We start from the raw sequence: 13,030 nt of genomic DNA on the forward strand, positions 1-13,030 counted from the left end.
TGAGATTAACAGTTTTTTCCCTCCCCACCTCAGTCATCACTGCAAGCAACACCTAAGTAATGGATGAAAAAAAAATTAGGTGGTGTCTTCTTTGAAGAATATTACCATTGAGTTCAGTGGAGTGGGCTTCCATTCTAATACCATGATAACAAGTCTAATTTGATTGTGTACATATAAATATTAAAACATACCTTAGTAAAAATACAGTGACTTTATGTATTCATGGGTAAGAAGATCTTACTGAAAAATGTGGTTCGTGTCTGTGAAGAGGATGCATTCTCTGCAGAAGATGGGGTACAGTGTTAAAGTTGATCATATAAATGACTCAAGCTGTGAATAAGTGATGTTGTGAAAACAGTTGCCCAGTATCTTGCCAGTCTTTTTGTAGTAAGAAGTGGAGGTCTCCCTCTCACAGCAGCAAGTCTTGTCTGGATGGGGATTGCTTACATTAGATTCTTAAACCCCAGAGTCATTCAATGTTTGCTTTTTTAAATATGAAGTCTTAATTTGGTATGCGGTATTGACTCTTTCAACTGCCCCTTTCTTGTGATAAATTCAGGAGCTCTCTTGCCATTTTAACTCTAGCTCCCCATCTTTCACAGCCTACTAATCTAAATCACTGCTAACGTGAATTGTCATGCTATTGTTCAGCACCCTAACCTGTTAAAGTTTGGGTTTAAAGGCTGTAGCGATGCTGTTGTGGCTTTTTTTTTTATATTTAAGTTACAAACGTCGAGTAGCATTAAACAACAGACAAAACTACAATAAGGAGGTTACATTTTTATCAGAAGTTGTGTTGCAGGTGTGTAGTTTCTTCCTTGGTAGCTTTAGGTGCAGCGGATAAATGGAAATAGATAGGCTGTCAGTCTTTCTGATGGCACAGTAAGCCAGCGATATTCATTTTGTTTTTGGCTATTTACACGGGCATCATTGTAATCCGATTGTAAGGTTAACTCAATGTGGAATGTTAACACCATATTCTGTGTGCACACATGCCATGCCATATTTAGTATTTGAAGCTTTGGAAAACAATTGTTAGAGAAACCAGCATTCTTTGACCTCTGTGGCATGTATGACGTGGGTAATACGCATTCAGTGTTTTATTTATTGGTTTTTACTTAGGTTTTTGACAGCAGTGGTCCTTGTGTCATGCTGCTGACATTGCTAATTATGGAGTAATCATTTTTGTATTGAGGAGTGTTTGCATTTAAGGCCTAAATATTACATTTATGTATTTAATAATATGAAATGAGTTATTTAGGACTAATAAATCTCTAGAAAACAAATCTAAATTCGCAGATTGGTTTGTTTAGTCCCCTTAAACACACAAGCACACTCAAATATGGCAAGGCCCACATTGTTTGGGCATTTGAAAATGCAACCCTTTTATTCGCTGGTTGGGGGAAGCATGAGTTTTATGGGAGGCAAAAGTACTAGCTGGGTATAGTAGCGCTTGTACTTGTGCTCAATGCGTTCTAGAACCAGCCTTGATCCACTGTTCAGTACTATTTCTACTTCTGTAGTGAGTACTTGTGGTGGTATATGGGAACATCACTCTGTTGGACTGTTCAAGAGTTTTGCTGATGTAGAAGAGGTAAATTTGTGGGGTAGGCTTTTTTTTTTTAGTTGAGTATTTGCAAATGCCTTTAAACTTGTCAGTGATACAAACATTAAAAGTATAATAGTCTTTAGTCTCTGCTAAGAAAGGTTTAATAAAATGTGCACTATATGATTGGACAAGTAACAGGTGGAAAGAGAACTACAGTGGTTTGCCATATTGCCAAACACTTTTCCCTGTTTAATGTGTTATTTATTATTCAGTATTAATAATTGTGAATTGGAGAAAGTTAAATTCCATTTTTTACTAGAATTTAGTTATAGTGCAATTCAGTATCAGTGAAAATATATAAGATGTTAAACACAGTTCATCCAATAAACTCAAGTAGAGCACATGTGAAATAAGCATGGGGGATGGGGTGTCTTTGAACTGTTTGAGGCACAAAATAATTTTTTCCCAAATGTTTCCTTCTAATACACTGCCTGGCCAAAAAAAAAAGTCGCCAACTGGATTTAACTAAGCAAATAGGTATGAGCCTCCTATTGGATAATTACTGCATGGGCGATTATCTTTCAGCTGGCAACAAGTTATTTAACCCCAACTGGTGAAATGAGTTGCTTCTCATTTCTTAAACAACCATGTCGAAAGACACATCTCGTGGTCGTGGAAAAGATGTTAGTCAAGCAGAGAAAACATATAAGGAGATTGCAGAAACTGCTAAAATTGGGTTAAGAACTGTCCAATGCATTATTAAAAACTGGAAGGATAGTGAGGACCCATCGTCTTCGAGGAAGAAATGTGGCCAGAAAAAAATCCTGAATGATCGTGATTGACGATCACTTAAACGTTTGGTGAAATCAAATCGAAGAAAAACAGCAGTAGAACTCAGGTCTATGTTTAATAGTGAAAGTAAGAGCATTTCCACACGCACAATGCGAAGGGAACTCAAGGGATTGGGACTGAACAGCTGTGTAGCCGTAAGAAAACCACTAATCAGTGAGGCAAACCGGAAAAAAAGGCTTCAATTTGCTAGGGAGCACAAAGATTGGACTCTGGAGCAATGGAAGAAGGTCATGTGGTCTGATGAGTCCAGATTCACCGTTCCAGAGTGATGGGCGCATCAGGGTAAGAAGAGAGGCAGATGAAGTGATGCACCCATTATGCAAGATCTTGGTGAAAAATTAATGCAACACTGGATGGAACTAAATCTTGTGACATTGCAGAAGCTTATCGAAACAATGCCACAGCGAATGCGTGCCGTAATCAAAGCTAAAGGTGGTCCAACGAAATATTAGTGTGTGACCTTTTTTTTGGTGGCGACTTTTTTTTTTTTGGCTTGGCAGTGTATTTCATACTAGCATAGAAAAATGTCCATTTAATAAACTGGACACAATGGTAAGTTGGTCTGTTGCTATCACTTCATGCATTTAGGAACCTCTCTTCACCAGATATGCTAGTCCTTGTGCGCCTCTAAGCTCTTTACATTTAGCGCTTTTCATACTAAGTGAGGAGCAACTTCAACAACCACTAATTTGTGGCCTCCACCTGGATGATGTGATGGATGCCATTTTTGAACCAGTGCACTCCCCACACATTAGCTTTTTGGTGGTGAGAGGGAGAGACCATTAGATACAGTGGATGATTAGGAGGCCAGAATGACTAGGACATTGGAATACACTCAACTCTTTAGGAAGGATGCCAAGGGTCTTTTATGATTATAGAGTCAGTACCTTGGTTGTATGTCTCGTCTGAAAGACAGCAACTTTTTTACAGCACTGTGTCCCTGTCCATGCACTGGGGCATTGGGATCCGTATTCAGACTACAGTTAAAGTGCCTCCTGCTGGCCTCACCAACACCTCTTCCAGCAGCAGTCCAAGCTTTTTGGTGTCCCATCCATGTACCGGCCAGGCCCAAACATGCTTAGCTTCAGGTAGATGATCTCTGAAGTGCATGTGGTGTGGCTGCTCTTTGTCTGTCTTCCTCTGTTTATTGGACATTTTGGCCATTACATTCCTCTTGCCTTGTTGTTTGGCCAATGAACAAAGGCAACAATGACTTTCAGTCCAGGCTTGGACACTGGAAATTTTTGTCATTTTTGTATGTGTCTAATAATTGTGAGAAAATATGCTAGGTGTTGGGTTCTGTATCAAGCATATATTTACATGTCTGAATGTAGATTTTCATTGTTTTAAGGTGTTTTGAAAACCTATTGATAAATATCAATCATCTCATTTTGGGTCAATTTATCACAATGTCAATTTATGTCTATATTGCCCAGCCCTAATTGATACTGTGTTCTTTTCTACCTCTGTGCTTTTGGCTTTCATTGATGGTCATATTGTGGTTCTTTGAACCTGTGTTTTTTGGAAATTTGAATAAACAGGTATTAACTTTGTAGTGAAGGTTGCTAGGAGCCATGACAAAAAGCTCACTTGTGGCTGTTGTACCCCTGAGATCTTTTGATATTAGAATTAAAGGAATTCAAGGAAAGCTTGTGCTGTAGTAAACAGAAGGGTTTTCCAATATGACTTGATCCAGTAGTGTTACTTGCAGTCCAAGAAGACAGTGGCAAAAGTTTAGTTTGTCTCTGGGTTGAGGTTATGAAAAGCAACTTGCATGAAAGGATAGCCTTTACTTTGCAGTTGTACAGTGCATCCGGAAAGTATTCACAGCGCATCACTTTTTCCACATTTTGTTATATTACAGCCTTATTCCAGAATGGATTCAATTCATTTTTTTCCTCCGAATTCTACACACAACACCCCATAATGACAACGTGAAAAAAGTTTACTTGAGGTTTTTGCAAATTCATTACAAATAAAAAAACGGAGAAAGCACATGTACATAAGTATTCACAGCCTTTGCCATGAAACTCAAAATTGAGCTCAGGTGCATCCCATTTCCCCTGATCATCCTTGAGATGTTTCTGCAGCTTAATTGGAGTACACTTGTGGTAAATTGTTGATTGGACATGATTTGGAAAGGCACACACCTGTCTATATAAGGTCCCACAGTTGACAGTTCATGTCAGCACAAACCAAGCATGAAGTCAAAGGAATTGTCTAGACCTCCGAGACAGGATTGTCTCGAGGCACAAATCTGGGGAAGGTTACAGAAAAATTTCTGCTGCTTTGAAGGTCCCAATGAGCACAGTGGCCTCCATCCGTACGTGGAAGAAGTTCGAAACCACCAGGACTCTTCCTAGAGCTGGCCGGCCATCTAAACTGAGCGATCGGGGGGAGAAGGGCCTTAGTCAGGGAGGTGACCAAGAACCTGATGGTCTCACAGTCAGAGCTCCAGAGGTCCTCTGTGGAGAGAGGAGAACCTTCCAGTAGGACAACCATCTCTGCAGCAATCCACCAATCAGGCTTGTATGGTAGAGTGGCCAGACAGAAGCCACTCCTTAGTAAAAGGCACATGGCAGCCCGCCTGGAGTTTGCCAAAAGGCACCTGAAGGACTCTCAGACCATGAGAGAGAAAATTCTCTGGTATGATGAGACAAAGATTGAACTCTTTGGTGTGAATGCCAGGTGTCACATTTGGAGGAAACCAGGCACCGCTCATCACCAGGCCAATACCATCCCTACAGTGAAGCATGGTGGTGGCAGCATCATGCTGTGGTGTTTTTCAGCGGCAGGGACTGGGAGACTAGTCAAGATAAAGGGAAAGATGACTGCAGCAATGTACAGAGACATCCTGGATGAAAACCTGCTCTAGAGCGCTCTTGACCTCAGACTGGGGCGACGGTTCATCTTTCAGCAGGGCAACAACCCTAAGCACACAGCCAAGATATCAAAGGAGTGGCTTCAGGACAACTCTGTGAATATCCTTGAGGGGCCCAGCCAGAGCCCAGACTTGAATCCGATTGAACATCTCTGAGAAGAGATCTTAAAATGGCTGTGCACCGACACTTCCCATCCAACCTGATGGAGCTTGAGAGGTGCTGCAAAGAGGAATGGGCGAAACTGGCCAAGGATAGTTGTGCCAAGCTTGTGGCATCATATTCAAAAAGACTTGAGGCTGTAATTGCTGCCAAAGGTGCATCGACAAAGAATTGAGCAAAGGCTGTGAATACTTATGTACATGTGATTTTCAGTTTTTTTTATTTTTAATAAATTTGCAAAAATCTCAAACTTTTTTCACGTTGTCATTATGGGGTGTTGTGTGTAGAATTCTGAGGGGAAAAAAATGAACTTAATCCACTTTGGAGTAAGGCTGTAACATAACAAAATGTGGAAAAAGTGATGCGCTGTGAATACTTTCCGGATGCACTGTAGTTGGAATTGCTGCCCATGATAAGATAGATGGCATACTTTAAAGTTCTGGAGGCTTAACCAAAGGGAAGACCTATTGGTGGAGTTGACTTCATTTCTGTGATCTAGAATCTACTGTACTAAAATTAAGCGGTGTGTGAGATGCCTTTATGTATTGTAAGTTGACAAGTTTTGTTTTTGTAGTCAGTTGAACGATTGCCCCCCCATAACTTACTGAAGAGAGCCAGTGCCAGAATCTGGAAAGGAGAATTCTTTTGATCCAACTTTGTCTTTAAGTCTAACATCCTGGCCATTAAACATTGACCCATCCTTTTTATTCTTAGATAGGTATTTAACAATTTACAGTTTTTCAGTGCTGTCTCAGTGCGTTAGACAATAGTTAAAGGCTTATGGTTGCATTTCAGATTCTTGTTGGGGGCAATCCTGAATACTGGAGCTTTAGGGTGTTATTTGCATGCTTAATGTGGTGCATTTAGCCCAATACAATGGAGTAAAGTGTAAATTCACTTAAGATGGACATACAGATGTGTTTGATGCAGCCAAAATAACTGGAAATTGGAAAAGGAGTAATGAATCCTCTCCTAATTCAGAATAAGGCATTTTCACATTCATAGTAAATTTGCTTTAATCATTTACAGCGAATGATGGACTTGGGGTGAGTAAAGATGCAGTTTCCCAGAATTGCTTCAAAAAGGCAGTCATTAAATTGCCAAGTATAAGCTATTTGTGGACAGACTTGAAACACATTCACCCTGATGCTTGCCGTCATTAGTGCTCTCTGCTTCATCATCATCATACACACAGTGCACACCTGTCTTACATTTTTTAAAGTGATTTTTTTTTTTTTTTTTTTTTTTTGCTTGTAGCCCTTATAGCTGTCATTTGTGTTAAAAATAAAAAAAAAAAAACATCACCTTGGTTGTATTTAAAATTACCTTATACGACTGCACATTCTGGAAACCTTTGTTAGTGAAGCGAGACGTTATTTAACTACAAGTGCAGTTTATGTAAAACTGATTTCTGAAAAATGAGATTTATATGAGAAAATTGAATGCAACATCTCATTAACTTACATCACGCAACTCTAACAGCATGTACAATGGTTTTACCTTCAGCATTTCAATTAAAGGAGGAGCTTTTCTGGTACACCTAAATTTTATCATTTTTCTTAATCTTGGTTACGGTACACATACTTTGGACTTACAGTTCAGCAGTTCAGTAATAATTTTTAATAGAAAGCATTGAAGATTTTGGCTTTTCAAAAGTTCATTTTATACAAGAATATTAAGTTAAATGTTCTTCCAAGATTTCGGCATCTCTTTCAAAGTATCCTTCCTTATATATTAACAAATCCTCTTTGAAATAATTGGTAATACCTGTAACTTGACCTTAGTTTGTATCATAAGTAAAACTAAGAGTTCTGTTCAGCCTTGCTGAAATCCAGCCATTCAACACATTCAGTATTGTACCAATTCAGGACCCACATAAAACTGCGTTGTTACTTTATTTGCACGATTTAATATGTGCCAAATGCTCCAATCAATGCATTACTTAAGCTAGGAGGAGAAATAAATTGTCTCGGTGTTAAAGTGCTAAATTTATGCTAATCACCTCAGCAGTATGATCAATGTTTAAGCAACGCATTAAACGTTTACAGTGTGTTAAGTAGTCAGATTACTTGTTGAAGAATCTAGTAACCCATCACTTATTTTATTGAAGTAAAAATGCCTGCTTTGTTATCCTTGGGTTTAATGCAAGTAGTAGACCTACTGTTATGCTGTTCCTTTGCAGGACTCAGTTGAATAGCCGAGCAGAAAAGTGTGTGCTGCGTGCAATCTAGTAACATACGGATAGTGTCAGTTTAGTTTTATTCCAGCCATTTGCTTTTGATGTGTTAAAACGATGTGATAGGGTGATGCAATGTCCATACCGAGAATTATAGATGGCTCGGGTGAGGGATTTAAAAAGATGTAGCACTTCATGTGCTGTGAGGTAATTCATACATGTATGTTTTAAACACGTTTACCTGTGTTTCTGGTCAGTTTCATGAAGGTTTATATATGGATTTATGGTTTAATCTATCTTACTAAACCACAGTTAATTTATGCACGGTGGACGCACCAAGGCGCATGCGTACTGCGCCGTGGCGCCCGCCCCAGAGTCAAAACGCAGCGGCTTCCCAGAGTCAGATGGCGCCCAAACAACACCACCTGTAAACTAGACTTCATGAACAAAGGCGCCCACACAAAGAAACCGCTTTAGTTCAAATAGGGTTATTCAATTAAATGGAAACTTTACCATGCCTACGACCTGTGAACTAAACCTGAGGTAAAGCATGCACGCCAGGTTTTACAGCCGCCTGGACAATGAACGAGCGCGCCCACAATGCTCTTTTGACACAACACAGGCAAAGGAGGCATGTATCCAAATGGAGGGAGCTCAACGATTAGTAATACAAACAGGAGCCCGTATGGCTACGACCTGTAAACTAACCCGTATGGATACAAACAATGAACGAAGGCGCCCACACAAAGAAACCGCTTTATTTCAAATAGGGTTATTGAATTAAATGGAAACTTTACCATGCCTATGACCTGTGAACTAAACCTGAGGTAAAGTGTGCATGCCAGTTGTACAGCTGCCCGGACGCGACCGCCCACACCACCGCATATACCCTCCATGATATTTCATCACGCACAAACTGATTGCCATTCTTGGATTTCTGATTCGCTACTGAATCGCGGGCATAGTTGTAACAATCTGACCAGTAGTTTTTTTCATATAAAAGAAAGTACAAGTGCACTGCTTTACCATTACATTTTATAGTAGCTATATAACATGCCTTTTTATAAGTAATGAGTAATGTAACTGTTTTAAAAATAATATTCCCCACACTGCTATGGTGACGCAGGCTTCATGCTTGTTTTTGGGTTCACTGCGGCTGATGAGGATGTTTTAACTCCTTGTGTAGTTTAATGACATTAGAGCGTTTTTCCCTGGAACCACGCTATTGGTGGACTCACACATGTAAGTGCAGATTTTTAAGAAACCAGGTATGGTATAGCAGGATCCACGGCTTCAAAAGAATGGGCATTTTTAAATAATCCAAATAGTCATGTCAGTCTCTGTGGGTGCAATCGCACAACTGCAGGGAGTTAATGAGGTAATTGGGGCCAGATTCTCAATTGCTTCATCGGCTTCCTGAGGTACATGATTGAGACACTGCACCCATAGAGCCATACAAATATGGGCCAGCACAAAGAAAGGGGGGAAACATGAAAAACAGAGGGTAGAGGAAGAAGGAAGCTGAGTGCCAGTGTTGGGAGCAAGAGAGAAGCCGAGAGAAGAGCCCCTGATGCGGGGTCTGTTGCTGACACTTGGTAGAGAGGCAGTTGGAAGCGGTCGCTCCAGCTGAGTAGCCCCAAGGAGTTGGAGTGGCTGGTTGGGAGGCTGATCTCCTGCGTGAGAATCCTGGCCGTTGGGGGAACCCAAGTCTCCGTCCACTTAGCAAGGGGATGGAAGGCTACTGGACCATTTTGGAAGGTCAGCTGCACCTGCGGTGATAGAGCGACTCCCATGCTGCAAGGCCTGTATGGGATGAGCAGGGGAACCGCCAGTTAGAAGGTAAAGGCACCAGATTCTTTTTTTGAAGGACAGCTTCCTGACTTTGTTTTAACCTCGTTTTAAAGGATTTTTTTTTTAAAATTTTTACCACCACTTTTTGCACCTTTTTTATGGATTATTGACTGTTTGTTGGAACACTGCACTATATTTGAACACTGTTTGTTAGGTTTCGTTTGTTTTTAATAAAAGCACTTTTTCCCCTTGCCTTGGGTTCAAGAGGCTTTCTGAAGAGAAGTGGGAGCATGGAGCAGGACCTGCACCGTCACACCAGGTTTCTGCTATAACTGGGTTACTCACCTTATTCTGGTTTTGTTTGTGTATGTTAACATACCCATTGCTAACAATAGGTACTCTTAACTAGAGTAGTAGTAATCTTGAACAGAACTGTGTATTAAACCATAACCTGAAATGTAATCTTTTTTTCAGCTGTTCCCATTAGGGGTTGCCACTGCAGATCATAACCTGAAATTTAATGCATTTTAAAATATAGTGTACTTTCCGGACATTTGAGTCTTTTTATATATATATATATATATATATATATATATATATATAAAATCTCTTTTAAAAAAAAAAAAAAAAACAAAAAAAAAAAACTAGGGAGCCAATATGTGATCTTCTCAGAAGACAATTTGAAGTCCCGCGAGAGACACTTTAATTTGTTCCCAGCTCTTAAAACAACGAGAAGCAAAACACATAGCTCGCCTGCAGTAGAAAGCCAGCAGATGATCCGATCGCTTCTCCTTGCGTGTGTTCAGCCACCCTAACATCACCCCCCCACTCCCCAAAAGCGAGCGGCAGAGAAGTGAAGTGGCAAAAGGACAGCTGCTGTTCAGGCTTTAAAATGATCAACAGGCAGCAGGACTGCAGATGATGTGACTGCTTCTCCTTAGCATGTGTTCAGCTGCACCCCCCCCCCTCACAATGTGAGCGGCAGAGACGAAGTGGCAAAAAGGACAGCAGCTGTACAGACTTTAACTCTTTTAGGGCTAATTTTTTTTTTGTTTCTTTTCTCCCAGGGCTGAATATTTTTCCAAAATCTAACATTTTTTAAAAAAGAACACAAAGCAATTGTTTAACGTATCAAATCAACAAAAAATATTTACTTTTGACAAATGTTACTGTCTTGCATGTTGTATGAGCCTGCATACTCTATGATTTCACATACATATCACATACATTTTATACAGAAAGTCTGATCTCGCTCAAAGCAGCCAATTTCAGTCATTGCCACATTGCACTCCTTACAATATGTGTTGCTTTGGTGCCTATTTTTCAATTGTCTGTTGCTGCACTTTCTCACATATATTGTTAGTGTGTACTGTAGAGAGACAAGTCACCCATTTGCCATCGTGCCATGCCACTGCCACCAAGTTTTCTGCCTGCATGAAAACCGTATTGTCACCTGTTTTCATCTTCTGAAACTTTATGAACTTTATGTATGGCATTATAGCCTGGCTGACCCCATGGGATTTGCTTCTGTTTATTACAGAAGTGAATAAAACTTTGCAGCAACACGTACCTAAGCCACCAGGGGACAAAACACGTTTGGACCAATGCTGCCTGAAGTTATATCACCAGTTCTGTCCCATCTCTATTTGTAATGCCACAGCGCGCTTCATCTCGTCTTTCGTTGTGGGTTTCCACTTTGAAAAATGAGAATGCGATGCAAACGCAGCCCGCGATTCAAAAAAAATCTCTGCCTACCTGTTTGTCTTGTCTGACAGTAGCTGAAAAGCAGCATCAGGAGAGAGCAGCCTGAAGTACAGCAGCTGGTGATCTGTCGTGTCCAACAGCAAGCCATGCCGTCTTGTAAACTCCGGTAGCCAGATCGGCTCTCAACGGAGCAATGTCTGTGTATTTATCCCATGCGAACCTTGCCGTAGATGCATCGGCTGCGCGAAGGCACTCAACTGGCAGCAGATCCGCTGGCGCGGCATCGGCTGGTGTCTGATCAGCTGATGCCTGCTTCTCACTCTCTTGCTCGATCTCCTGATCACTGCCAATAAAATCCGATTCTGAAAAATCAAGAGTCCGACTCCGCGATAATGCGCAAAACATCGTCTGCCGAGTGTTTTCTTTTCTGCACTTGCTTTGCTGCCTTTTCACATGTCGGTGCCATCTTGCCATTGTTTACATTTCGCAACTCACGCACACGCAATGTTTATTTGCCGAGTCAACGAGTCTAGCATTCCTCCAAGCTCTGAGGGAATGCGTGTGATGTGACAGTGAGATTTGTCGCCATTAACAGCTGATTGTCGCCCCCTATCCCTGGATGTCGACTTTTGTCGACATTAGCCTTCAACCCCTCCTGTCGACAAAAGTCGACATCCGCCCTAAAAGAGTTAAAATGACCGACTGGGAGCACAGCAGCAGATGATCCGACAGGATCTCCTTAGCATGTGTTCAGATGGCCCCCTCTTCACAACGCAAGCAGCGTTATACGTCCTGCGAGTAAGAGATTTAACCATGCCCTGAGCCAGAAATAAAGGACAAGTATTGTTTTTACAAAAGTTTTAATGCAAAAGTGAAAATAAAGCATATGTAACAATTCCCATAAAAATAACAATCTTTTAATTGTATATCCGGTAAACCAAACCTGGCATGGGCGAGTGAAGCGAGCAGGTGGTGGAGCCCCCTAGTCTATAAAATATGTATCTATAAAATATATAAATTCATTAGCAGAAAAAAATCTTCCCGCTAGTGTTTTATTAATTGCTTAAAGTAGAGCACCTAAAATGAAAGTTAATTTCTTAACTTGAATACAAAATAAGTATGGAGACTCTTGAATACAATAACAAATTGAAGCTCTTTGAAATGCTGCTAAAGCCTAAAATTGGTTGAAAGTTATAATTTTTAACAAATCCGTCTATTTTAAATTCGGCAGATTTTTTTTAAATGTAAGATGATACTTTGATTTAAGTTAAATTTTGTTCTCTTAAAAAACACCTTAGACATGGTGAAAATTTAATGCTGTTACCATAGATAAAGGGTAAACTGGGCCAACAGTTATATAACAGTATTTCTAACATTAATGCTAGGCCTAGAAATTGTAACTAATACTAATATAGTAATTTTTTATGAGGTGATGAATTCAGTTCTGCAACAGTCACTTGGGACTATACTTATAATTAGCTTGTTGTACGTGTGTCCTAGAATTTAGACAGACCCTAGGTCGTTTATCTCCCAGAGAATTTTTAGTGATTAGTTGATGCATCCACTGCATCTGATTAGAATTACCTTATACAATAATCAGTTGTTAGTGTTACCATAACAATGTTACAACTTAATGATTTGATGGAAGAGTAAAACTGTCCTGAGTTCCTGTTTAATATAGTATTCTTTACTATGAAGTATTCCCCTGCTTGTCCTGCGTGTTTTCTAATGGCTGGTTTTTCTCTTTCTCTTTTTTTTTTGTTTTACAGCAAACGTGGCTTTGAAGTGCGATCATTTGGAACAGGAACACATGTAAAGCTGCCAGGGCCTGCTCCAGACAAGCCCAACGTCTATGATTTCAAAACCACTTATGAACAGATGTATAATGACCTTGTTAAGAAGGACAAAGAACTGTAT

The 13,030-nt window shown here is 40.2% G+C and overlaps 1 protein-coding gene across 1 annotated transcript in view; it reads left to right on the forward strand.

The window, feature by feature from the left end:
- Nucleotides 1–13,030, forward strand: part of ssu72 (SSU72 homolog, RNA polymerase II CTD phosphatase) — a 48,611-nt gene that overhangs the window by 10,167 nt on the left and 25,414 nt on the right. The window contains exon 2 of the mRNA XM_028807346.2: nt 12,883–13,026. Within this exon, the coding sequence (XP_028663179.1) occupies nt 12,883–13,026 (144 nt within the window). The remainder of the gene's footprint in view (nt 1–12,882; nt 13,027–13,030) is intronic.

Source organism: Erpetoichthys calabaricus, chromosome 8 (assembly GCF_900747795.2).
Source record: "Erpetoichthys calabaricus chromosome 8, fErpCal1.3, whole genome shotgun sequence".
Lineage (NCBI taxonomy): Eukaryota > Metazoa > Chordata > Cladistia > Polypteriformes > Polypteridae > Erpetoichthys > Erpetoichthys calabaricus.